Source organism: Suncus etruscus, chromosome 2 (assembly GCF_024139225.1).
Source record: "Suncus etruscus isolate mSunEtr1 chromosome 2, mSunEtr1.pri.cur, whole genome shotgun sequence".
Classification (NCBI taxonomy): domain Eukaryota; kingdom Metazoa; phylum Chordata; class Mammalia; order Eulipotyphla; family Soricidae; genus Suncus; species Suncus etruscus.
The window spans coordinates 97,731,718-97,756,587 of record NC_064849.1 but is presented as its reverse complement, the minus strand read 5'-3'; the positions used below and the strand labels follow the sequence as shown (position 1 = coordinate 97,756,587).

Sequence of the window (24,870 nt, the reverse complement as noted above, 5' to 3'; positions counted from 1 at the left end):
CTGTGGGAACTCCAGTACATTTATTTTTCCAATGCTGAGTGCAATTAGTAAAATTCATAGTACTCGTAGCCTGAGAACCTTGTCCAAACATTCCTTGAGTTGACAATGTCTCTGAACTGCCAGACACTTTCCTTTCGCCTACTAATTTTAGCCATGAGGTCAGCACTCTGGTCCTTGGCTTTTTGTTTTACGATTGTCTCAATGAGGCACTGCCTTCTCATGATTTCTTGAAAGCACATAAAGAGTACCCAGAACAAAAGAGGGAAAAAGCTGGCTCAGGAAAAGTATGCAGAGATATCTATTGTGTTATCTAAACCAACACTTCTCCACTTCTTCCTACCACGACAAACTAGAAAAACGCAATGACTGCCTTTCCTGTAGGTTCTGCCCCTACCCCCTTGCTACTAGAAAGTGTATCTTAGTGCTATATAAATTTAGGGACAATCAGATATATGCTTTTATTTTTAAATATTGACTTATCACTATTTGGTGGGGGGGTGTAGGGCATACTTGAAGGTGCTCAGAAACTAGTCATGTTATACCAGAGATTGAACCTTGCCTCTACTCAGCCTGTTGAGTGTTGTTTTTGACCCTAAGCTCTAATTTTTCTGTTTTGTTTTGAGAGCCGTATTTGCTCATGGTCAGGTCCTATTCCTACCGTGGTCTCAGGGATCCATGAGGTGCTGGGGATTAATCCTGGGATTCTGCATGTAAAGCATGAGTTCAGACTGTTGAACCATCTCCCTAGCCTCAGCACTGTTGTTGTTGTTTTTTGTTTTGTTTTTTTTTTAAAAAAGAGATTCTGAAAAAAGGGAGGCAAGAGAGGGGTAGAGGGGGGTAGGAAAGAGATACACTGAAGAGAGTGCTTGGACTCTTCCAAAGGCAGAGAGCCCCATACACATCTTGGAGTGAAAGTATGAAAGCACTAAAATCCATATCTGAAGAGGGTAGATGCAGGGATTATTTGCTCAGGCACCATGTAGGCAGGCAGCATGTGTGTGCCTGCATTAATTTTTCTGAAGGACAATGGTATGCACATGGGTGCTCAGGGCTTATCCCTGGCTATGTTCATAGAGATCACCCCTAGTGGTTTTCAGGGTACCATATGCCATGCTGGGTATCTAACTAGGGTTAGTTATATAAAGGCAAGAGCCATAATCCCTGTACTATCTTTCTAGTCCTCAGCACTGGATTTTTTTTTTGTTTGTTTTGGTTTTTGGGTCACACCCAGTGACACTCAGAGATTATTCCTGGCTCTGTGCTCAGAAATCACTCCTGGCAGGCACCAGGGACCTTAGGGGATGCCGGGACTCACCCTCTGTCCTGGATTGGCTGCATGCAAGGCAAACCATTCTGCTCTTGTGCTGTCTTTCCAGCCCCAGAAAATAGTTTAAATAGTTTTAACCTACCTAGGTATCATTTCATTTTATCTTTATCTATATTTTTTTAATTTTTAAACTTACTTAAATACTGCAGTTTAAAAAATTGCTCATAATACAGTCATTTCAGGTATTTGAGTATTTGTTAGCTATGTCTTTGTGTCCTATGATTTCAGCCATGTAAAATTTTTACATGCACTCAAAATGTTACTAATCCCGTTAATAATTTCTCTATTCTTTAATTCTTTTGTATTTTTCCAGTGATCTAAATGAATTGAATAATGGTTTTAGTCTGAGGTAATTTAGGGGAAGGTATTATAATGGCTAGACCATTGTTCTCAGACTCTTATTTTAATAAAAGGATTAAACCACCTGTAAATCCCTTCAGTCTTGACTTATAAATAGCACAGGTCTTTGCTTATAGGCTGAGTTCTTTTGGAATGCTCTTGGACTAGGGTGGCCCTGTTACTGCCTGTAGAGAATCTGTTTCCTGATACTCCAGATAGATACACAACCAAGTGGGACCAAATTTAGGCAACTGTCTCATTAACAGCAAAGCCTTGTCATTAATATAATAATTTGCATTTGAAGAAAGAATTTTGTTTTAATAGTCACATTAAGAGAAATCTCTCTTTCTTAGGGAATGATGCATCATTTCCATTTAAAAACTTTTTTAAAATGAAAATGTAAGAAAGCACATCTCAGTGCCAGAGAGTAACAAGATTTTCTTTCTCTAGAAAAGCAGCACTTATTTCAAGTTTGACTGGGACACTTGAAATGAAGCAAAAACTTGTTATATATTTTATGAGTTGCTTAAGTCTCCTTAACTTCTCATCTTTGGAAAACTGTCTTTTCCACGGGCATACCTGCTTTTGACCATTTTTTGTCCACAGCATAGAGTTAAAGCAGTCATGTATATCAGAAACAATAATTAGAATGGATTCTAGAATATCATCTGTGAAACATCTGTATAAAACTCAGAATATTGTTGTCCTCAAAAACACTGATATAAGTGATAGTTGGAGGATCTGGTTAGACTACCAGGGCCTGATGTCACTGAATTCCAAGGTCCTATCTCCGTGTTATGTTGGAGCAAGAGGGTCTCAGGTAGGAACAGGAGAAAGAGCCAGCAAAGATCTTTATCCTCGTATTTTCAGGACCTTCTTTCCTAATCTCTCATGTGATCCTGCTCAGAAGGAGGTAGAAAGATGAATGACTATAAGTCATGTTCCAGCCCCCCAGGATTCCCCACCCCTTGTGTGCACTTAAATTCTCTCAATACATCTGATCTCAGAAAAGAAGGAATCTGATCTTTGGACCTTCGGCATGCTTATATGCAGGTCACCAGGGACCTAAATCCCTTTAATGGTATTTTTCCAGCCATAGGAGGCTCAACTATTTAATAGATTTCCAATTAGTTTAAGGAGTCTAGAGTCACTGAGAAAAAAAGAAATAAAATAGTATTTTAAAATTGGACAACTAATATAAAAATGGTGATTCTCAATAAGGTAATAATGGCTTTTTTTCCTTCAAGTATTATCTGACAATATCTGGTCATCTTTCTGACTATCCCAAAGGGGCATCTAGTGGGTAGAAGTCAGAGCTGCACATAAACCCATACAGACCCTCAGGTTATCTGAAAATACCCAGAGCATTGATACTGAGACACCTTGCTTGAATCATATCTCCCAAGTAGAGGCAACTATATGAAATTTCCTTAGTTAAATGCTTTGGAAAATGGCAGCATTTACAAAGTTGGGTTAAGTGGCAGAGTGCATGCATATGCCAGGCTCTCAGTTCCTTTCCCCACACAGGAAGGCTGCTATACCCAACACCACCGAAAGTGGTTCCTGTGATAGGAGAAATAAATAGTAATTTGGGGGAAGATAGGATTTTTACAGATGAACTGGGTTATGAAACATTCTATGAAGTAAACGTTCAGAAATGAATTTCAGAAATATCTGATATGGTGATATCTCGAATACAGGCGGGGTAGGGGGAGGAGGGAGATTGGGGGCATTGGTGGTGAGAATGTTGCACTGGTGAAGGGGGGTGTTCTTTTTTATGACTAAAACTCAACTACAATCATGTTTGTAATCACAGTGTTAAATAAAGATATTATTTTTAAAAACCTGATATGTAGTTGCTTGTGTAGCTCTTTTCATAAGAACTTTGACTATTTTGAGAAGTTCAGGTCATTTCTGCTTAGGGCTGGATCACAGCTGAGGAGAGGGAATGGGAGGGGAGAGGGCAGGCCTGACATGTGGGTTAGGGCTGCTCTTTGTACCTACTTATGGTAGATGTAGGTAGATCCTGGCCTGTGGTAGATCTGGGCTCTGGCATCCCTGTGAAGGCTCCTAGCACAGCTTCCATGGAACCTCTTTGAGTTCTGTGTAAGCATCTAGTCCAGAGCTATTCCTAAGAGACCAGTTCTTGGGGCTCTGAATGCCATCCAGTTTGCAGGGTGTTTGGGGTTCTCCCCCACTTCTGTCACACTGACCATTCCAGATAAGAAACCCAGGACTTACTCCTTCAAGAAACAATTCTACCTTTGTTGGGGAGCAGTTTGTTTCCTCATAGTTGTCTTCATTACAGAGATAAGAATTAGATTTTAAAGGTGTGACCACTCCCCCTCCTGTTTTTCTTAATCCATTTAGGACACAGTGCTTTGCACCTCGCTGCCAAGAACAGCCACCATGAATGCATCAAGAAGCTCCTTCAGGTAAAAGAGCAGCAGCTTAACATGATAAATGTGCCCCTTCATTCTCATCACTCTCCTTTCCTTCCTTCCTACTATACTACACTTACTCTCATATCTCTCTATTTCTCTCTACATCTTGTATTTCTCTCTGTCTCTCTCCCTGTATCTCTCTGTCTTTCTGTCTCTCTCCCCACATTTCACCACTGTCTCTAAGCTTAATAAGCTTAATGATAAGCTTAATTATGTCTTTTTTTTCTTGAAGTAGTACTCAGGGCTTAGTCCTGCCTCTGAATTTAGGGGTCACTCCTGGATAATTCAGGGAAATCCAGTCAGCCCATGTGCAAGCAAATGCCCTACCCTGCTGTAATATTGCTTCAGCTCTCTTCCTTATTTTTTTTTAACTTACTTACTTTGGTTTGGAGGCCATTCCTGGCGATGCTCAACACTACTCCTGGCTCAGTACTCAGACCAGGCTGTGCCAGAAATCAAGTCTCTAACTCCCAAATTTGGAGTGAGTACTCAATCTGTTGAGCTGCTTCCTTGGCCCCGACCTTCATTTTTCTGATTGCCAAGAAATCTTCCCTGGTGGGGAAAAAGATTCTAATTGCTATTTCTAAAGTCTTTCTGGCGCAGACTTTCTCTCTCCTTTTTTCAGCATCTTTTCTTCTGCAAGGCTTTTGTCCTTTAAATAGTTAAAAACAAACAAACAGAAATGTTGTTTGTTACATGCTGTTGGATATCCCGTATCCTAGAACTCTCCTTCAATCACCAGTTAGAATGGAGAAGTCAATTTTTGATCCTGATTTCCTTTGTATGTAACATGATGAGCTTTGAATTCTTAGTTTTTCTTCAGTTCATACTTTCATTCTTCTTTCTAACTTTATGCCAACTCCCTGATTTAATAACTGTGGCAGGAAGGCTGTAATGATTGCCGAAGGTGATGACTTCTGTGAATCTTAAAGATGGTTATTTAATGAATATCCAAAGAGTACCCACACTTTTCTGTCCAGCAGTAGCCAGTTAGATTGTATGCTGGCTGCTTTCAGGAACAATAGAGCACAGTAAAACACATGTTTTGAATACTAGCTGCTCTCAGCCTGAATGCACAGTATGAGCCCAGCATCTTGCTTTCATTTGACTTTGCAGTTCTAATGGCAGTGACGTGGTCACATTTTTCAGCTTGTCCTGTTCGGTTGGCCACACAGCTTCTTGTCTTGCATTACATGATGCAAATCACAACCAAAGCCAGGAATGCATAAGAGATCTTTGAAGTGCAATTCAAGAAAAATATACATCTCCATCTGTGAGATAATGGTTGTTTTTATTTTTATGATGTTTCTCCCTAAAGAGAAATTAAAACCCCTTCCTTCTTCCTTCCTTCCTTCCTTCCTTCCTTCCTTCCTTCCTTCCTTCCTTCCTTCCTTCCTTCCCTCCTCCTTTCCTTCCTTCCTTTTTTCTTTCTTTCTCTTTCCTTTCTCTTCCCTCCCCTTCCCTCCCCTCCCCTCCCCTCCCCTCGCCCCCTCCCCTCCCCTCCCCTTCCCTTTCCTTCCCTTTCCTCTCCTCCCCTCCACTCCCTTACCTTCCCTTTCCTCTCCTCCCCTCCCCTCCCCTTACCTTCCCTTTCTCTCCTCCCCTCCCCTCCCCTCCCTCCCCCCTTACCTTCCCTTTCCTCTCCTCCCCTCCCCTCCCCTTACCTTCCCTTCCCTCCCTTTCCCTCCCCTCCCCTCCCCTTTCCTTCCCTCCCTTTCCCTCCCCTCCCTCCCCTCCCTCCCTCTCCTTCCTTTTCTTTTCTTTTCTTTTCTTTTCTTTTCTTTTCTTTTCTTTTCTTTTCTTTTCTTTTCTTTTCTTTTCCCAAACTCAGTGTTCCCACATGCATTTCAGCCCTTTGAACCCTTTTCCTAATCAAAGTGGATCTTTTCTTCCTTGCCTCTTCTGGGACTGACCACTCTAGATAAGTGAAATTTTTTGATTTAGTCAATTATACTGCCTTCCAGCTCTCTCCTCTTTCTCAAAAAACCTACCGTTTTTTCTGGCGTATAAGACGATCCCCTAATTTTGCAGTTAAAACATAGGTTTAGGCCTCTATTTGCTGTATCAGACAGAATGTTCCTGTGCTGCAACTGTATGTACCACAGTGAGCCAATCACAACAAAGGTTCAAAGGTTCTACTGTAATAGACTTCCTCTCTGACTCTGGCCGATCTGAGCAGGCTTTTTACAGTGTAGATTCAGGTCCAGAACATTGTCATATTTGCATGCATAAAAAGCCTGCTTGGATTGGCTGAGTTAGAGAGGCGGTCCGAGCAGCCTTGCAGTGATTGGTCCCTTATCATAGGCACCTCTTCTGGCAATTCCCTGGTGGCGTCAGTTAATCTCCCCACTACATGAACCAAACAACACCCCATCATCGGACCCTAGCACTGAACCACCAACACGATTAGCTGTTTTTGCCAGAAGTGGCCCCCAGATCTCCTGAGTACTGTTTGGGAGCCCCCAAGAAAGAGATTTGGAAACTCTGTGGCCTTATTTTTTTGTTTGTTTGTCTGTTTGTTTTAGCGGCATATTGAAACATTTTTCGGGATATACTTGGCGTATAAGACGACCCCCGCATTTTCAGTTGACTTTTTTTGTTTGTTTGTTTGTTTCAAAAGTCCTCTTGGGGCCGGGAAGGTGGCGCTAGAGGTAAGGTATCTGCCTTGCAAGCGCTAGCATAGGACCGACCGCGGTTCAATCATCCGGTGTCCCATATGGTACCCCCAAGCCAGGAGCAATTTCTGAGCTCATAGCCAGGAGTAACCCCTGGACGTCAAACGGGTTTGGCCCCAAAACAAAAAAAAACAAAAACAAACAAAAAAAAATAGAGTCGTCTTATATGCCGGAAAATACGGTATTTGTGTCTTAAATCTCCATTCCTGTTCTGGTGTGGTGATCCAGACTTTGCATCTGACTCTGATTTTAAGGAAGAATGAACCTGACAAGCTGGAAATCCTCATGGGGCAAGACCAGATATTCTAGCCTCTAATGTAATTTTATATCTGACTATGCAAATAGGTTGGTTTTTTTCTCCAGGATCTTTGAAGCTTTTAACTGGTTCCTTGTGCTTTTCTAAAATGAGGCCAGAGCATATGAAGTCGTGCCTAGCTCTTCATTCTACTCAGCACTGAAAGACAGAAAGGAATTATTTCCATTCTTATGCATTACCTGCTCTTGCCTCCCCCACCATGTAAATTATCTGGATATTTTGCTAAAGCTTGAGTCATTTATGTCTCCAGGGGGTTGTTTTCCTCAGGGTCTGTGCCTGTGGTCACTGCCTCACCTCTCTTCTTGTTTTCTGGGATATAACCCCAATCTATAATCTTTCCCAGACCTGCACCTCCTGTAGTCACTACTCCTCCAAGCTTTTTCTTATCCCATGTTGCTTCCATGCACTGAATTGGGCATTGAAGATAAGAGTTCCCTAACAATCTGGTCTTGGTGTGACTTGTACACGTGGAACAAACACACAAGCACCTGTTACTTGTTGCACAACTAAGGAAACTCGGGGATACCAATGAGAAGTGACTGTTCAGGGAAGGCCTGGTGGAGGACCTGATATTTAAATGAGAACTCACTGTGCAAAAAGCCTAGGAAAAGACTTAGAAAGCAGTTTGAATAGCAAGTCACAAGGAAGGAAAGAACTAATGAGTGGACCTGAGGCAAAGGGTTGAGGCAGAGAAGTCAGGACCCTGATGTAGGCCTTGTTGTCGTTCATCAGAGTTTTTCATGGAGCTGTGAAGCAAAGGGCTTTTGAGGCAAGAGGAACTGTTTAGGAAGGCAAAAGGAACTATTTAGAATTCTTGCAAGGAAAGGATGGAAAGGCAGAACCTGCAAAATCTACATAGGCACTTTCAGCTGCCAGGCAAGAAAGTTCTGGTCTCAATGAGGTGGTCGAAAAGAAAAGATTTTTGAAAACCTAGAACCCACAGGATGTAGTAGAAGGTTAAATGCAAGAGGAGGAAGGGACATCAGAAATGACCTCATGGCTTCTGGCTTAATGGCTGCGGGATGAGGCACTATTGACAAGGAAAACTTGAGGTGTGGGTGGGTGTCAGGCCAGGTCACCAGGGGAATGCAGAGGTTTTATTCATGTTTTAGGTACTTATGAAGCAGGAAAAGTGACCAGGGCTGGGAACTATTGATCCTGCCTCACAGAGATGATGTCTGTGATGTTGAGACAAGAACTCAGGCTCTAGTGCAGCCTGTCTGGGTCAGAAACCAGAGTCTTATATTTACTTTGTGATCTGAGCAAATCATTGACTTTGTGGGGATCCAGTTCCCTGAAAATAATATCAAATGAAGGTTATTAGGAGACTTTAAACAGTTTTTTGTACAATGTTAAATATGGATTAGCTAAAACACACTTCTATTGTTATGGGTATGATAAAATACATAGGAAGTTGTTCACTTTTAGCTATGGATGTGGATAAGATTCTGGAGGGAGAGAATTGAGGGCCCATATGGGTGGCTCTGCTTTTTCTGTGGGGTAAAGGAGAGGAGTGGGCAGAAGAGAAGGAAGAGTTCAGATGAGGCCCAGCCTACCTGGGCTGTAGGAGCTGAGAGAGCATGAATATTAGAGATAGCAGCAGACAGTTAGTGATAGGTTGGTGAAACAGAACAGAAATAATTTTAGTCTTTGGAAATGTGAAGTTGCTGACAACCTAGACTCAGACTATTTCCTTGGTATATTGAAGGCAACACTCCATTGTGTGTGTGTGGGGGGGGGGGGGGGGCTCAAGAGTGAAAGAGAAATGAGGAGAAATGGACAGTGTAGGATAATTTTTCAGAGAAAGGGGGTATAGAGAATTAGATAGGAAATGGGGAAAAGGTGCCATCAACATGAGCAACCCAAGAACTGGTTTGTTAGCTACTGGGGATAATGATGCAGGGGCAATATTGATGGAAAGGAATGGAGGGGATGGCCAGAGCAGTGGAGTAGGTTGCCCTGATGACTTGAAAACAAGCCCTCCTCTCCTGAGATAGAGATCTAGGAGAACAGCACAAGGTCATTCATGACCATGACCTATCTATTCAGTTACATCATCCCTGGCAGCAAGTTGAGGAATAAAAAAACTGAGTTCTCATAACATGCATTAATTTGTCTTGTAGTCAAAATGTTCAGTCGAGAGTATTGACAGCTCTGGGAAAACAGCTTTACATTATGCAGGTAATGTCTGTTCTCTTATTTCATTCTTTTTTTTTTTGGGGGGGGAGTATACCCAGTGACACTCGGGGGTTACACCTGGCCATGTGCACAGAAATTGCTCCTGGCTCTGGGGACCATTTCAGACTCTGGGGATTGAACCCAGATTCATCCTGGATCAGCCTCATGCAAGGCAAATGCTCTACCTCTGTGCTATTGCTCCGGCCCCATTATTCTTTTTTCTTAGTGTTACTTTTTGAAATAATATGCTGAGAAACCATAATCAACGGTGTTGTAGATCCTAGAGCTCCAATCAATAAAATAATAAATTTGGGGCCTTTAAAAATAATAAAATTAGGGGCCGGGAAGGTGGCGCTAGAGGTAAGGTGTCTGCCTTGCAAGCGCTAGCATAGGACGGACCGCGGTTCGATCCCCCAGCATCCCATATGGTCCCCCCAAGCCAGGAGCGATTTCTGAGCGCATAGCCAGGAGTAACCCCTGAGCGTCAAGCAGGTGCGGCCCAAAAACCAAAAAAAAAAATAATAATAATAAAATTAATAAAAATAATAATATTAATAATAAAATAATGTGGGGCTGGAGAGATAGTACAGTGGTCAGGTGTTAGGAATAAGCCCTGGGCATAGCTTGGTGTGGCCTTAAAATAAATAAAATTTGATATGTTAACTCTGACTTTTTTCATTCAATCCATTAATTTGGCATGTTATTCCTTGCACTGTTAACTAACCTCACTCCTCAACATCTCCTTTCTAATTATTTCCCAAAATTTATAGATTTTGGTCTAGGAATCAAATCACCAATCCTTTTCATCAGTTCCCTGCCCAACAACCAGTAAAAATTACCATGGTTATTATACTTTAATGTAAGGTTCTTGTTTAAATGAAGAGATAGTCATAAGCATTTGTAGACTACAAGTAAGTTGTGATTCCAATTTGTGATTTGAAAATCCAAAGGAACAAATGAAGAGATAGTCATAAGCATTTGTAGACTACAAGTAAGTTGTGATTCCAATTTGTGATTTGAAAATCCAAAGGAACACCAAGCTGTTTTATTTATCAATGTTTTGTTTTACTGTAATACTTCACATGTACCAAGACATTGGGCACAGGATTTGTAGACTATTCAATTTTTTAAATTTCAGGCTAGTTGTTGAAAAACCTGGTCATATAAAAAGCTGAAATATGGGGCCGGAGAGATAGCATGGAGGTAGGGCATTTGCCTTGCATGCAGAAGGACTATGGTTCAAATCCCGGCATCCCATATGGTCTCCCTAGCCTGCCAAGAGCGATTTTTGAGCGTAGAGCCCAGCCAGGAGTAACCCCTGAGTGCTGGGGTGTGACCCAAAAACCAAAGATAGATAGATATAGATGATAGATAGATAGATAGATAGATAGATAGATAGATAGATAGATAGATAGATAGATAGATAGATAGAGGCTAAAATAAATGTGGGCTTAACAGTAACAGCGCTGATTCTCCAGATAGATAGATAGATAGATAGATAGATAGATAGATAGATAGATAGATAGATAGATAGATAGATAGATAGAGGCTAAAATAAATGTGGGCTTAACAGTAATAGCGCTGATTCTCCAGATAGATAGATAGATAGATAGATAGATAGATAGATAGATAGATAGATAGATAGAGGCTAAAATAAATGTGGGCTTAACAATAACAGCGCTGATTCTCCTGAAATTAAGCAGCACCTTTAGGAGTAACCCCTGAGCGCTGCCGGGTGTGACCCAAAAACCAAAGATAGATAGATATAGATGATAGATAGATAGATAGATAGATAGATAGATAGATAGATAGATAGATAGATAGATAGATAGATAGATAGATAGAGGCTAAAATAAATGTGGGCTTAACAGTAACAGCGCTGATTCTCCTGAAATTAAGCAGCACCTTTACATGTCTCAAACTCAAGCTTCTTAACACCAAATCTATGGTATAATTAGACTGAAATAATGCAGAAGGGCCAACCAGGAGGTAGTTTTCTTACTGAGGTATTGCTATGTTGTGATGTGAAAACAGCTCTGTGACCTGCTATTGTGTTCCTCTTTCCTCCCTTCAGCGGTGCAGGGCTGTCTTCAAGCAGTGCAGGTTCTCTGTGAGCATAAAAGCCCCATCAACCTCAAGGACTTGGTAAGTAGTGGGTATGCAGTGGCATGAGAAGTGGAAGACTGACATCGGTTTAAGATTACTAGGGGCTACTTTCAAGGGTCACTAAATCTTTAGAGACCTAAGTAGTGGTAAAATTGCTTTTCAATTTAGATCTGCAAAATGGACTGAACTATTGTTACACTTAATTCTTAGCCAAAAGACCAAGAAGCTATGGATTTGTTACTGCTCTCTGCTAAACTATCACCACATACTTCTGTAGTATGTGCTGCCTATAATGTATACTTATTTTGAAGAATATACATGTCATCTCCCATCTACCTTCTTTCCTTCCTCCTTCCCTTTCTCCCTCCCTTTCTTCCTCCCTCCCTTCCTTCCTCCCTCCCTACTTCCCTTATCCCCTTCCTCCCTTCCTCCCTCCTTCCCTTCCCTCCCTTCTCTCCCTCCCTCCTTCCCTTCATCCTTCCCTCCCACCCTCCCTTCGTCCTTCCTTATTCCCTCCTTCCCTTCCCTCCCTCCCCTTCCTTCCTTCTTCCCTCCCTCCTTTCCTTCTTCTCTCCCTCCCTCTCTTCCTCCCTCCCTTTCTTCCTCCCTCCCTCTCTTCTTCCCTCCCTCCCTCCTTCCCTCCCTTCCTCCCTACCTACTTCTTACCCTCCCTCTTCCATCAGTCCATTTATTGCATTTTTGGATCACCCACTAGTGTTCAGGCATCCAGGAGTACCCGGTGGTACTTTCAACTTAGTGTTTGGGCCTCTCTTGGGAGTGCTAAGAGAGATCAAACCCAGGTCCTCCTGTATGAAAAGCATGCATTCAACCTATTGAGCCTATTAGGGTATCTCTCACATTAGTCTTGCCCTTTTGATGGAGGACACACCCAGCAGTACTCATGGTTCACTCTTAGGTCTGCTCAGCAATCATTCCTAGAAATGTTCAAATAACCTATGTGCTGCTAAAAATCAAACCAAGGTTGACTGTATGCAAGGTATGAGCCTTACCTGCTATGCTCTCTCTAGCCCTCTCCTTGTTTTACCTGAAGTACTCCTGTCAGGTTTTATACAAGTTAAAGACAACTACTAGATAGACCATATTTACTTTGCTAGTCTATAAACAAATTATGTAAATCTACAGTGATAAATTTTTGTTGGATTATGGAAATCGACATACATACACTTATACTTGATGAGGTTATTGTGCAGTGAGTGTTTAGCACTTATAATAGACTCACACTCCCTAAGTGTTAGTATTTTATAGCTAGTACTTTATAGTATTTCCCTTTTGGTGTGAAAATATGGAATGTGATTTAAGATCCTGATTGAATAATATTTTTAAACTTTTGTCAATAAATAAATATAAGAAGTATAACTTTCCAGAAAATATATTTTAGATTTTTCTTTCTTTCTTTTTTTGTTATTTTTGTTTTTTTTGTTTTTGGGTCACACCTAGTGGTGCTCAGGGGTTACTCCTGGCTCTGTGCTCAGAAATCACCCCTGGCAAGCACGGGGGACCATAAGGAAAGCTGAGATTCAAATGATCACTAATATATTTTGAATCAGTTTTACAGAAAGCCTTTTATTTATGTTTGCATTGATATCTAGAATGATGTGGAAGAATGTTACTTTGTTTTTGGGGGGAGGCACACCCATTTGACAGTCAGGAATTACTCCTGGCTATGCGCTCAGAAATTGCTCCTGGCTTGGCAGGACCATATGGGACACCAGAGGATGGAACCGCGGTCCGTCTAGGCTAGCGCTTGCAAGGCAGATACCTTACCTCTAGCTCCGGCCCTGGAAGAATGTACTTTGTAAGAAGGGAATGGCAGGATATGTATAGGTCATAGACCTACAGATATCAACAGGAATGAGTCCTTTATTTCTCAAAAATCATACTTCCTTCAATAAATATGGTACACTTGTTTGAGCCTCTAATATTTGTATTAACTCACTTATATATTATCACCAGACTGAGTAATAATAAGCAAGGTAACAAGAGCTGAGGAAAACGAGGTTCCTCAGAAAAAGTTGGTGAAATTCCCTAAGAAGAGTTGTACTAAGATGTCCTGGGAGCCTCTTGAGGCAGATTTTTGTGGCAGGTCAAACATAACACCAACAGAAGAACTCAGGAATGTCTGGAGAAGCCAGTGTTTCTCTTGAACACATATTTCTTTTTTTCTCTCCCCTCCTATCATTTTCTCTAAACAAATAAAGATATTTTGGTTCTTGAGAAAGACAGTAAGAATGGGGATCATTATAATTCAGGCATTTTGTGCCTGTCTTAAAGCCTGAATCTGAATTTGTCTCCTAGGATGGAAATATACCACTGCTTCTTGCTGTACAGAATGGCCATAGCGAGGTCTGTTGGTTTCTCCTGGATCATGGAGCAGATGTCAATTCTAGGGATAAGAATGGAAGGTACCACAGATTTACGAATCATTATTTCAGTGACGTCCACATTCCAAGTGTTTTTCAAATGATCACTAATATATTTTGAATCAGTTTTACAGAAAGCCTTTTATTTATTTCCAGGTTTGGGGTTTTTTTGGGGGGCGGGTGAGGAACTTTTTGGTTCATACTTGGCATACTGAGGCTACTTCTGGTTTCTATCATTAGGGCATTCCCGGCTTTGCTGGGGAGTTATATGCAAAACCAGAGTGTGAATCAGGATCAACTGCATACAAGACAAGTGCCTTAACCCTTGTACTACCTTATTCCTTAAATTTTTTTAATTGTTTGCATTTTTTGATATTGAAGAATCTATTTTGATTTTTAAAACTTTCCTTCAAACCCTGGGTACTTTATTGCTGACAGAATCTGTGATGAGATTATTAAATGCTAAAGTTGAAGAAGCTATTTCTAATTTTCATCAAGATAGTTATATTTGGGGCCGGAGAGATTGCATGGAGGTAAGGCGTTTACCTTTCATGCAGAAGGTCATCGATTCGAATCCCGGCGTCCCATATGGTCCCCTGTGCCTGCCAGGAGCAATTTCTGAGCACGGAGCCAGGAAAAAACCCTGAGCACTGCCGGGTGTGACCCAAAAACCACCAAAAAAAATAAATAAATAAAAGATAGTTATATTTGTTGCTTTTAAAAAATAATTTTAGTAATGGATAAACACTTTAAAAGTCTCAAAGTGAAGAACATGATTTGTGCTGGTTGTATTAAATTTCATTGTATTTCCAAGATATTTAGGAGATTATGCCTTTGTTATTGGACCTAATTTGGTTTAATGTTTTTATTTCATCTAAAGTGTTCAAAAGTGACTATCTAATTTTATCTGATGACATTCCATTTTGAATATCCTAGAAGTGTAAGTGTAATACAGGTTTAATGACACTTAATCTTTTCTTCTTTTGAAGGTAAATGGAATGATTTACCAGGAAAGAGTTTTCATATTTCACTAGTACTAATTTGGTCTCCCCTTTTCTCCTCAGAACGGCTCTTATGCTGGCTTGTGAAATTGGCAATGCTCACATTGTGGACGCCTTAATTAAAAAGGGTGCAGACCTAACCCTCATAGACTCTCTTGGACACAATGCCTTACATTATTCTAGACTCTCAGAGAATGCAGGAATTCAAAGCCTTCTATTATCAAAAATCTCTCAGGATGCTGGTATGTAAAAGAAAACAGCCATTGTTGGTTTAAGTTTATCCACTCCATTTTCCCCAAAGGATGAAGGAATTTGTGCAATATGATTTTTTTATTATTTTTTAACATTCTTGAAGAAAAATGAAGTGTTAAATATGTATGTGAGTGCATGTGTACATACGTGTATATATGCATGTTTGTGTATGTTCCCGCAACTAAAGTGATATAAGAATGTATGTGAGTCATTATAGTTTTTACACTTTCTTTCTCTACTTTCTTTTCTATAGATTTAAAGACACCAACAAAACCAAAGCAGGTATTTATCTTTGGGGGAGGGCAAGAGATTTATTTTTTCTTTGTTTTATTTTGAAAATTTTCTGATTGAAACACTGTTAGTCTGCTAGGAAAGTGATAGATGCTGTGTTGGAAATAGTAAGGAATAAAATTTTTGAATTTTAGGTATTAAATTATTATTTAGCGATTTACTCTATTTCAAAAGCATGTGATTTTAAACCTACTCATATATGCATCTTTTTCTGAAATGTACTAATATTTTCTATTGGTGTAAAGTGTGGTTTAAAGATCTGCTTTTAAAAAGCAATAATTTAAGTACATATATCATTTGTATATATACAGTTACATTATACAGCTACATTATACATGCATTATACAGCTACATCCATGAAGTGTTATATATTTGATGGAAATATGATTTAACTTTCCTGGAGCTGGAGAGATAGCATGGAGGAAAGGCATTTGCTTTTCATGCAGAAGGTCATTGGTTCGAATCCCGGCATCCCATATGGTCCCCCGAGTGTGCCAGGAGTGATTTCTGAACTTAAAGCCAGGAGTAACCCCTGAGCACTGCCGGGTGTGACCCAAAAACAAAAAAAATAAATAAGATTTAACTTTACATCTTATTTTAATTGAGAATTTTCTGAAATGTTATTAATCCTACATAGATAGGAATTGAAATTCCTATAAAAGGAATTGCCTTGTTATTTTGTTGTATTCTTTTTTAATTTTTTAATTGAAGCACTATGAGATACACAGTTACAAAGTTGCTTGTGATTTTAAGTTTCAGTTATACAATATTCCAACATCCATTTATACACCAGTGTACATTTCTGCACCAATTTCTCCAGAGAGAAAAATATTCTTTTTTGGGTTTTTTTTTTTGTTGTTGTTGTTTTTTTGTTGTTGTTGTTTTGTTTTTCAGGCCACACCCATTTGGTGTTCAGGGGTTACTCCTGGCTAAGCGCTCAGAAATTGCCTCTGGCTTGGGGGGACCATATGGGATGCCGGGGGATCGAGCCGCGGTCCTTCCTTGGCTAGCGCTTGCAAGGCAGACACCTTACCTCTGGCGCCACCTCACCAGCCCCAAGAAAAATATTCTTTACAACCATGATATATGTTCACTGTTCCATTTATCAAAATTCCATACATCAAAATTCTTGAAAAATGTTAACACAAACAACACAAACAACAAATACTCAATTTAAAAACAATTTTACTAATTTGTGTTATTTATCTATAACATTCAGAGATAATACTCTGTGTTCCCCTCTTCCATGGCTTTATATTTTTAAAGAAAGGAAATAATGCAAAGTTGGGGAAATAACCACTGCTTGGCATGAACTTAGAAATTAGACTGTGAATGTTGTTTGAGTTCTAAGTGGTTGTCAGCACCTCTTAATCCCCTTACTTTCCCAGTTCTCCACATCAACTTAATCTGGTTTTATCTTATATTGTTTTATGTTCTTGTTATTAAAACACGGGCTGCTGGAAGAAAATTTGGAGCATGCATATAACTTATTTTTATGTTGGTAGCAGATTTCAGATCTTGATCAATTAAGCAATGCATGAACTGTTGAGGTTTTTCTCATTTGTTTGATGAAGCTATTTGCTCAGACTATACTAACCTAACTAACCCACCTCCATTCTTTGAACTGTGAAACTTTCAGCATGACCAAGTCTCTAAAATAAGCTCAGAAAGAAGTGGAACTCCAAAAAAACGCAGAGCTCCACCACCTCCTCTCAGTCCTACCCAGGTAAAAACAATAGCAAAACAATAGTGAACAGACATACAACAAAAGAGCCATAATTTTGTATTTTGACTAAAAGAATTTTTTTGAAATTTAGACTTAAAAGCACATTTAAGATTCTCGTTAGTGATTTTGTTACAAATAATAGTATGATGGATTTTGGTTGTTGGCATGGAAATAATATCGATTCTTATTTCACATCTGAAAAGTTAATCAGCATCTGTGGGGGAGAGGCAGCATTCCAGATCTGCTCCTAGTTCTGTGCTCATTACTCCTGGCCATTCTTGGGGGGACCTCTAGTACTTCTGGGCATAGAATCAGGGCTTGATGCAAGCAAAGCAAGCACCCCTGGACAAGCTCTAATTAGGTAATTTTTGTGTTTTGGTTTGGTTTGGGACCACAGCTAGCAGTGCTCAGGTTTTAAATATCTTTTTAAACACCCTAAAGACAATTTCAGAAAGTTTTTCTTTATGGTAATATACTTAATCCATATTTACATTCGTCATATTAAAACCCTAATAAAGGATTGGAAAATAGGTTGCTGGTGAGATGAAATTTAACTTTATTTTGTTTCTTAAGTATTAAAGTATGCTTTCCTAGGACATTGAAGGTTAATTAATATGAAGAGAAACTCTTATTTCTCAGCTTTTAGTGATTACTGCATAGATTTAAAGCTTGGGTGTCTATGAAATGCAAAATAAAAACCAGGCAAGGTTATGGAAATAGTCACAGGCCAGGATTTTCTCATCTGATAAGTCATTTTAGTATTTTATCATTCGCCAATAATATTTCCAATCTGCGTCAAAAGTTCTAAGTTTTAAAACGGTTTCCTATAAAAATAGAAGAAAATATGTTTAGTTTCTACTCTGCAGACTTTTAATAGAAGAAAATATGTTTAGTTTCTACTCTGCAAACTTATAAATGTTTTGGAGGTAGCAGTGCCTTGACAGTGTTACCCCTGACTTAACATAAGTTAGCAATAACTAATTATGTTTATTTGCTTCTGTTCAGTAGGTAGTTCTTTGTCATTGGAGAAGTGACTTTGAAGATCTTTTTCTTATCATTGGTTTTAAACTTGTTTTTTTTTTGTTTTTATTTTTGTTTTGTTTTGTTTTCAGTTAAGTGATGTGTCTTCCCCCAGATCAATTACTTCCACACCACTGTCGGGAAAGGAATCCATATTTTTTACTGAACCACCCTTCAAGGTATTTTCTTTGGTCTTTAATTTTGTTATTGAATTTAGTAGTAGATTTGATTTTAGTTTTAAACACGAGGTAAAACAGAGTATGCCTCTCAGTGATTGATTTAAAGACTTTCTTCAGGGAGCCCCCTTGATTATTTGTCCTAGCACAGGCTATGTATGAAAAGACTTGAATAAATAAATTATATTCATTAACTAGTAATTAATTTTCACCACCTGAAAAGACAGAGATGAAAACATCTGATAACCATATTTCTTACAAATTGTAGAGATATCAGCAGGAAAGAAATTTCTGATATTCCCTGATGTCTTACTGAGAACTAATTGAATGGTTTTGGGTATACATGGTGGTGCTTGGGGTGTTCTGTGCTCTGTGCTCAGGGGTAGCTCCTAATAGTGCTCAGCTGGGGAATAGGACCAGGACTCCTGCAAGCAAAGCTCGGGAGCCAAACACTCAGCCCTCGCAGTTGTTTCTCTAGTCCTAGTAACTGTCTATTTTTAATTAACTTTCTTAAATTAACTAATTATAGTAATATTGTGTACATTTTTAGAAATTACAGAACTCAGGTTTTATTTTACCTGGTCCTGAAGAAATATTTAAAATTAACTAATTTTAAAAATTATTTTAAAGAATAAAAGAATAGCTATTTATCTAATGATAATTAGGACATGTTACTTATAAAGTAAAGGTATAATTGTTAAAATTAAATTTCAGTAATATTCTTGTTTTCCTCATCTAAGAATTACTAAGGACATGTTTTCTAACTTCGACGTACATAGAGCTGTAAAAGATTCTACCAGTTTATTATTTCCTTTATTGTAATTAAGTGTATCATCAGTAAACTCTTAAGACAAATAACTCTACAAGGAAGTTATGTTTTTATAATAAAACTTGACTTTCTTTTTTATTTTTGAAAACAAAGATAAAATATGACTCTTGAGTGACTAAAATTTAAAAGGGTTGAAAATGAATGTTGTTGGTAATGGTAGGAACTAAATCTCTTATCTTGTTGGTAGTAATACAAAATGTTACGACTATAGTAGGAAAGTATTTGACATTTGAAAGTATTTGATAGTTTCTTTAAATATTAAACTTATAACCATCAGATGACTTAATTGTCAGTCCAAGAGAAATAGCAATTCTCAAAAATCATATATGCATATGTTTCTAGTATTTTTATATTCCATACCAGAAAGAGTCCAACTGTCCTTCAAAAAGTAAGTGAATAGGGGCCAGGAGTGATAGCACAGTTGTAGGGTGTTTGCCTTGCATGATGCCAACACAGGATGGACTCTGGTTCGAATCCCGGCATCCACAGAGTCCTCTGAGCCTCCCAGGAGCAACTTGTGAGCACAGAGCCAAGAGTAACTCCTGAGTGCTTCTGGGTGTGACCCAAAAACAAACAAAAAAAATAGTAAGTGAATAAAGACAATAAGGTCTGCTCACAATATGTATGGAGAGGTGTGTGAAATATTATTCAGCCTTAAAAAAGAGGTAGTGCTTGTCAAGAAGCTTCATAGATGAACCTGAAAATTGCCAGACTGAGTGAATAGCCAGATGCAAAAAGATATGAATGCCCATCACATTTCATTTTTAGAAACTCTAGGAAAGCCAAACAAGAGGATAGTAGTTGTCTCGGAATAGGGTGGACAGAAGTTGGCCATAATGAGTATGAGAAAATCTAAGAGAGGTAGTTAATGGAAATATTTAGCAGCATTTTTAGAATAATGATTCCATGAAAATTGATCTTTTAGAATTCTTTAAATTGTAACTTACTTAAACAGATATTGTTTATCAAACCTTAATCACATTGGAAATAATAAAGTTAGTATATATTTTTTAAGTAAAAAATAACTTTTTGTAAAGATAAGCATTTGCCAAAAGTAAGCCACTTTATTTTTAGCATTTTGGACCTTTTCAGAAATTCCTTTGATGAAAAATTATATCTCTTATCATGGTCTGGGGCACATCTAGATGAAACACAGTAATTGCTGGCAAGTCACTGCATTTTGTTTTGAAACAAGAGTCTGGTTTTGACATTACAAAAAAATTTTAAATATATTTACCGAATGTATTTCTTTGGGGAAAACAGGTTTGAGAAAATCTTTAAGGGGGATCAGTTGTCATTCTAAGACCAGGAAAAAATATATTTTTTATAAAATTGCCTTCATTTAACTTCAGTGACAGGACTTATTTGCTACTCTTTATCTTAAGAGTATCAATGTCTTGGACCTAGAGCAATAGTACAAAGGATAGGGACTTTGACTGGAATACAGCCAATGGTTTCAGTCTCTGGCACCCAATATGGTCCCCTGAGCACCTCCATAAGTGATCTCTGAGCCTGGGTGCAAAGCCAATTAGTAAGCCTTATACGCTGGTGGGTGTAGTCCACAAACCAAAACAGAAGAAGTATTAATGGGTAGGAGTCCAAGAGATATTCTAAAAGTTGAGGCTCTCACCTTGCATGAGGCTAACACCAATTCAATCTTTGCCACTACATATGGTTCCCCAGTATGAAGTGATCCCTGAGCACAATGACAAGTATAAGCCCTGAGCACTGCTTGTTGTGGCCCAAAAGCCAAAATAAAAAAAGCGATAATGCCTAATTTATAAAATGGTAATTTATAAAATGATGTAACTAAAAGTTATTTTTTATATTGTTTTAGTGTGTTTTCCGCACAGTTGGCTTCCTTGTATGAGAAGTACTTTGGGGGCCTGAGTGATAGCACAGTGGTAGGGTGTTTGCCTTGCATGCTGCCAACCCCGGGACAGATCCAGGTTTGATCCCTGCCATTCCATATCGTCCCCTGAGCCTGCCAGGAGCTATTTCTGAGTGCAGAGCCAGGAGTAATTTCAGAGTGCCACTGGGTGTGGCCCAAAAACAAATGAACAAACAAACAACTTTGGTATAAAAAGAAAAAAAAATTTTATTTATTTTTCTTTTTTATGGGACACATTCAGAAGTACTGAGAAATAGGAGACCATTTGGAGTCAGGGATCAAACTCAAAGTGTCTCACATGCAAGGCATGTGATGTACCTACCCCTTAGCTTTCTAGCCTTGTGAAAGTGCTGCTTTCTGTCTTGGGTTTCAGCTCAAACTCACACTAAATTGGCTATTTCCTAAAATTATTAGACTCTTAAAAGTTAATTCTCTCAGGCTTGCTAGTTCCATTGCTGATAGGCATGTTTTAGATAATCGTCCTTGAATTTCTATAGACTTTGAAATTAGATTTTAGTAAATTTCTGTCACTTTCAATCCTTACATTTATAATACTATCCTCTTTCCTTGAAAATGTCTAGATTTTTTAGTGGAATACTACTGTAATATGTAAACTCAAGCAGGAAAGTCTGACTTGATTGTTCAGTGGAATGTCATTGTCCATAGTGCTCTTCTAAGTCTTTTTTATGTTTCACCAGGCTGAGATCAGTTCTATACGAGAGAACAGAGACAGACTAAGTGACAGCACTACAGGTAAGGTGAAGCATTTTTTTCTGTGCCAGTGACCAGTCACTATAGTGTGTCCTTTTAAGAAAAAAGAGACCAACTCTAGGGAGTCCTTGTTGCCGCGAAGCTAAAGGATCCATGTCTCAGCCAGAGCTGCCAGTTTGCACAGGCTGTCATACTTCAGTATCTTCACACTACTTTTAAGGCATTTCTGAGATTGGATGTGAGAAGTATCCGTTTCTCTTTGTCTCCAGCTTAACCTTTATGCTTCCTTCAGGGATGGCTACAGGCAATACACCCTTGTGGTTTTGCTGGACTTGGACACCAAGAGAATTTATACATATGTGCTATCACCAAACTGTGATTGTGGCTATGTTCAGATATCATTTACAGTCTTCTCTACTGAACCTTTACAGCAACTATTTGATCTACTGTCCTTTAGTGTGTTACAAAATTAGCTTTTAAGTCATTATAGCTGGTATACTCTACCAAGTCAACTTAAGATGTATGTGACCACTCCATCTTACTTAGCTCTTCAATTTTGGATTTTAAATAGATTCATGTGAAGATGGTGTTGATGGTATTGTACACAACCACATGCTCTTAACTAAGACAGGTTTTATAGAATATTAAGAGCCCATCTTTCAGTTGAACTCACCGAACCTTCAGAAACAATTTAAACCAGAAGCTTCAAAGACCCTTTATGACTTTAGCTTTCAGTGTTTTGGTCTGGTGTATATTTCATTTATAAGTGAAGAATTTAATATACAGAATTTAGAAATCTTAAGCTCTTTCTAGTTCCTGGCGGAGATCAGCATTAAAAAAAATTTTTTTTGTCACAATGAATATTCTACACCACTTGTTGCATCTTAGGGTCCTTATTTGATTAGTGTTACAGTTAGAGGCTGGCGCAATAGTATAGCAGTTAGGGCTCTTGACTTGCATGCGACCCAGATTCAATCTTCAGTACCTCATTTTGTTTTCTGATCTCTGCTGGAATTGATCCCTGAACTCAGAGCCAAGAGTAAACCCTTAGCACCACCAGTTGTGACCCTAAAGACATCAACAAATTACAGTGTACTCCACTCTCTCCATTCATTCCAAATCTACCAAATTTCATGTCAAGGGGCTTGGCACCAGAAAACAGAAATAAGCATTTTTTATCTTTCCAAAGGAAGAGGACCATTTTCATCTCTGCATTAAATGACTCTGAGTAAATAAAAGTCATGTCATTAAAAAATGTAGATCAGGGGCCAGAGAAATAGCATGGAAGTAGGGTGTTTGCCTTGCATGCAGAAGGATGGTGGTTTGAATCCCAGCATCCCATATGATCCTCTGAGCCTGCCAGGGATGATTTCTAAGCATAGAGCCAGGGGTAACCCCTGAGCGCTGCTGGATGTGACCCAAAAACCAAAAAAAGAAAAAAAAATGTAGATCAGTGCTTTTCAAAGTGTAGTCTGCATTAAATCAGGATTTAGCGACAGAAAATCATCTAGTTATATCACTATGTACATTGCTTTGCCCAGTTGCTATTGTTTTTTTCCATAGGAAGGTTTTTCTGGATGAAGAAAACTGTCCATTGAGTTCCTTTTAGGAGCATGTGCATTGTCCTAATGAGCACTTTAGGCCTGCTTTTGTTGCTATTTCAAAATTATATCAGTTGGATATCAAAGCTGACTTGCCAAAAGTCATTCCTGTGGTATCCAAAGAAGACTATTTCTTGCTGAGATTGGGTCAGTGAATGACTCAGGGAGGAGGCAGACCCTGCCAGTGGTTGCTGAATGTCACCTAAGGGCGCTTTGCTCAGTATCATGCTGAAAGAGCTCTCCTATGGGTTAGAAATTGAAGCACAGCCTTGGCTTGAGAATATAATCTTTGATGAAAACCTTGACTCAGGGAAAATTGAAAACCAGAGAAGCAAGTCATGAATCATAAGCCTGAAAACATAGATGGAGGCCAAATAGAAACTTTAATCAGATAGAGAAATGTAGGAACTATGTTTTAGAGAAGAGCAATGACAACACTTGAAATAAAGGAATGGATGTCTAAAAGCATCTTTTAGAAAAATCATCTTGACTCTGGTGTGCCTGCTATGTTTTTTAGTAGGAATCAGAGAAAGACAGATTTGTTAGGGAGTGTTTACAGTTTCCAAGTGTGACGATAAAAGTTTGGAACCAGAGTTATGGTGGTATGGATAAGAATTTCTAGATTCTAGAGAGATGTTTTTAGGATTCACATGGGAAAAACAAAAATCCAGCCAAGATATGACAATCAAGTGATTGAAAATTTTATGAACAAATCAATCAGTTTTCAGAGAATCGTCCACCATACAAGGAACTACTGTTATTCCAGGAATAATGGTGCTGGGAAAAAATTTCTGCAGTGCCTAAGAAATAGTGTGTTCATCTATCTAATTGTGGGAGTTTCTTTAGTTCTAGGTGAAGAACTAGATAGGACTACAAATTTAGTTTGTTAGAAGTTAGGGAAGTAACAGTTCAATTTGTCAAAGATTTTTAATTGCCTTTCTTTTTTTAAGGTGCTGATAGCTTATTGGATATAAGTTCTGATGCTGACCAGCAAGATCTTCTTGTCCTGTTGCAAGCAAAAGTCGTTTCTCTTACCTTACACAATAAAGAGTTACAAGATAAATTGCAAGTAGGTAGACGCTATTACAAACTATTCTTTATGGTCAGTTTGTTGAGTTTTTATCATTAGATAGTTATTAATTTTATTTCAAGATATCTACACTATAGATCAAACTTCTACATCTTTCTGACTATGACCATAGCAATGTGTTATTTTGGATGATTTCTTCTTGAGAGTTATTCATTGACTATGAGTTGGTAAATCGTACATAATCATGTAGTAGTAGTATAAATATATAATAATACTGTATAGATTCTATGATTAAACATATACATATGATTAGCCATTTACCTAGTAAAATTATTCAACTATTTCAAAGATTTAGTTTAGTAGATTGAAAACTTCCTAACTGGTGGCACTGAGCCTATATTATTCCTCTTGATAGCTAAAGCAATCTAAGAAACAGAATTTGAGTCAGAGTCTTTATAGCCAAAGTAATTCTGGTGTTTATCAAGTGTCACAAAACAAAACAAACAAAAACCCTACCATCTATTCTCATAAATCACAGTTAGTCAGATTTCCTGTCTTGGGATGTGTGGGCCATTA

At 38.7% G+C, this 24,870-nt stretch overlaps 1 protein-coding gene across 2 annotated transcripts in view; it reads left to right on the top strand.

Moving 5' to 3' along the window:
• RAI14 (retinoic acid induced 14) overlaps window positions 1–24,870 on the top strand; it is a 121,218-nt gene that overhangs the window by 85,717 nt on the left and 10,631 nt on the right. The window contains exons 4-13 of one of the 2 annotated variants that reach the window (XM_049767676.1): window positions 4,037–4,101; window positions 9,225–9,282; window positions 11,354–11,424; window positions 13,702–13,808; window positions 14,831–15,009; window positions 15,273–15,301; window positions 16,950–17,036; window positions 18,149–18,235; window positions 21,651–21,705; window positions 24,215–24,333. In XM_049767676.1, coding sequence (XP_049623633.1) covers window positions 4,037–4,101; window positions 9,225–9,282; window positions 11,354–11,424; window positions 13,702–13,808; window positions 14,831–15,009; window positions 15,273–15,301; window positions 16,950–17,036; window positions 18,149–18,235; window positions 21,651–21,705; window positions 24,215–24,333 — 857 coding nt within the window. The remainder of the gene's footprint in view (window positions 1–4,036; window positions 4,102–9,224; window positions 9,283–11,353; window positions 11,425–13,701; window positions 13,809–14,830; window positions 15,010–15,272; window positions 15,302–16,949; window positions 17,037–18,148; window positions 18,236–21,650; window positions 21,706–24,214; window positions 24,334–24,870) is intronic. The other variant, XM_049767677.1, reaches the window with a different exon arrangement.